This window comes from Stegostoma tigrinum, chromosome 11, assembly GCF_030684315.1.
Source record: "Stegostoma tigrinum isolate sSteTig4 chromosome 11, sSteTig4.hap1, whole genome shotgun sequence".
Lineage (NCBI taxonomy): Eukaryota > Metazoa > Chordata > Chondrichthyes > Orectolobiformes > Stegostomatidae > Stegostoma > Stegostoma tigrinum.
Window position 1 is genome coordinate 54,469,828 of NC_081364.1, and position 2,887 is coordinate 54,472,714.

Here is a 2,887-nt window from a genome sequence, read left to right on the forward strand (position 1 = left end):
TATGGTGGGTTTGTGTGATAATCCCAGGTAGGTGGAAACTCTCCCCATCCTATTGGTCAGGATTAAACTACTAAGGAAAAAAAAAAATCAAAGGATCATAAAATCCCTACAGTGTGGGAGCAGGCTTTTCAACCCATTAGATCCACCCCATCCCTCTGATGGACATCCTACTCCACCCTATCCCTGTATTTCCCATGGCTAATCCACCTAGCACACATGTCCCTGGACACTATGGAAAATTTAGTGTGGCTAATCCACCTAACCTGCACATCTGTGGACTATGGACTATGGAAGGAAACTGGAGCACCGGGAGGAAAACTACACAATGTACAAGTGCCACAGAGTCACCCAAGGCTGGAACTGAATCTAGGTCCCTTGTGAGGGGGCAGTACTAACCACTGAGCCACTGCAGTCACATGAAGATGTCATAATAACAGTATGCCAGGGCCAACCTCCACCATCAGGTTCTCATGGTTCTTTATGACATTTTGATCATACTGATCTATATAAGGTTTTAGTGCTATGTTTATTTGCTTTAATGGCAAAATCTGGCGCTGACATTAAATGGCTTTCATTTGAAAATTGTCTTCAGTGTCCACACATGCTATGCTATGCAGGTCAGATCCAGTTACTTCTATTTTTCTGTATATTGAACAGTATATTTTGAATTTCCTAGAAGCTCTGGCTTACAGGAATCTCTACTTGCAAAGTTACTATAGCAATTTTTCTCTTGATAATAAGCATTGGCTGTATTTACAAAACTAAAATTACACAGACATAAACAAATCCTTTTGAAGAAGGATTTATTTTAATTATATTTCTCTTTCACATTGTTTCTAATATGTGCAATTTCACCTTTTCAAAGTAGAGAAGTTAATCATGAAGTTTGTTGTTATATTGGGTTAAGAGTGAAAATATTTAAGACAACCTCTTAACATGCCATTGGTGACTGTCATTGAACCTTTCAGTGCTATGTCACAAGCATTGCTAGGGAGTAGGACAATGATGTCAGTGCACATATAAAAACAAGCTACTGAGCAAATGCAGTACATATTCAAAAACAAGATAAGCAGTGGGAAATGGCATATAAAGTGCTTCTTTTCGGTCTAATTAATTCAGCCCAAAAATACCTGACTGGAGAAGTGTTCAACTACAAAGTGAATGCAACAGGTTCCTCACTGAAGAAGAGTCAAATATGGACCATTGAGTTTACCAAGGAGGACTGTCCTATGGTCCACATCAAGAGTTTTTTTAACAGGTACATTGCTGCAGACAAGGATGGCAAGATCACCTGTGATCAGGAGGTGCCCACTCCAAACTGTGATTTCCTCATGACGCTTCATCCAGACGGAAGAGTCTCCTTTCAATCGGAGCGCACCAAACGGTATTTAGGAGGGAACCAGGACAACATCACATGCTTTGCCCAGGCTATTTCAGACAGTGAGAAGTGGGTGCCCCACCTGGTCATCCACCCCAGTGTTAATATGTTCAACCCTGGCCGAAAAAACTACCTTCGATTGAATGAGCAAAATGGAAGAATGCTCTGTGACAAGAGCCAACCCTGGGGGGCAGACTGTGTGATGACACTTTATTTTGACATCAAAGAGAAAAAATATGCCATAAGGACGGGAACTGGTAGCTTTATTGCTTGCAACGGGAAAACTGAGCCCGAGATAACAAATAGAACATTATATCGCCTAGAGATCCAGAATGGGATGATCAGTCTAAAAGATATGCACGGTAGATTCCTATCTGCAAAGGACTGCAATGTAAAAACAATTAAAACTTTGAATCCTAGTATAGATGAACTTTTTATCATAGACCCTTCTCCTGGCCAGATCTGTATTATGTCATTGGCTAATGAGAGGTACATCAACTGTAAGCCAGGCCCGGCTGTCTATTCAAATGTTAATGATATAAAGGATGCTGGAAACTTCCAAATTATGATGGATTCCACAACAAAAAAAGTCTGTTTCCAAAACATTTCAAAACACTACCTCGCAGTTGGTGCCAAAGGCTTCATTGAAGTCTCTAAGCAACTAGACTTTCACTGCTGGTTTCAAATCATGTATAACTGTGAAAAGGCAGCTTTAAAGGCATCAGATGGAAGATACGTGACTGTGAATGCAGGTGGCCAGCTCTTAGTGGGGCCAATTTCAATTGGGAGACAGGAAGAATTTGTCTTAAAACTTACTAATCGATCTCAGCTAATACTCCAGACTGAATTTGGTTTTGTTGGCTTATTGCCTGGGAAGCAGAAGTTGGTTTGCAACAGGCCAATGTATGAAGCAAGCAAAATAATTTCAACTGCTGATGGCTTCTATCAGTTCAAAGTAGCGTCCCTTGACAGGTACTGGCAGTTGGATGAAGAATGCGCAATCACAGCTACAGGAGAAGAGCCTGTTAATTTCACTATTGAACTAATCACTTCAGACCAAATGATCATCAGAGGACCCAACGGGAAATACATTTTAGCAGAATCTGATGGAAGCTTCAGAGCTATTGGAGAAGATGCCAAGTCTGCTTCATTGTTCCGATACTAAATGACTTTAGCAGATCCAATCTTCGAGCATACGTAGAAAAGTAACTCCAACTCAGGTTCAGTCAGGGTGCATCAAAGGAACGAACACCATTTAGTTCAAAAATATTAAACTATATTCCTGCTATGAACTGTGAGTTTCACAACTTTTAATATTTAGGAAATAATATATTACTAATAAATAGCAGTTTGAACTTGGTCGTTCGAGTAATGCGCAGTTTGCACCAATAAACAATGGGCAGCAAGTTATTTCTTCTTTACATTTTGTACTGGTGGAGATCCTAATCTCAAGAAGGGCCTAGTCAGACAGAAATCAGGCAGCCACCCTGATAAATAAGGATAAAAAAA

At 40.2% G+C, this 2,887-nt stretch overlaps 1 protein-coding gene across 1 annotated transcript; it reads left to right on the forward strand.

Annotated features, from left to right (window-relative positions):
* The first annotated feature begins 1,079 nt into the window (after window positions 1–1,079).
* On the forward strand, window positions 1,080–2,543 carry LOC132210213 (fascin-like). Its single transcript, XM_059649651.1, has one exon. It carries the CDS (start codon window positions 1,080–1,082, stop codon window positions 2,541–2,543), a length of 1,464 nt encoding a protein of 487 aa, XP_059505634.1.
* The last annotated feature ends 344 nt before the right edge of the window (window positions 2,544–2,887 follow it).

Coding starts and splice junctions, on each gene's coding strand:
- LOC132210213 (XM_059649651.1), top strand. CDS start 1,080: ATGGCATATAAAGTGCTTCTTTTCGGTCTAATTAATTCAGCCCAAAAA.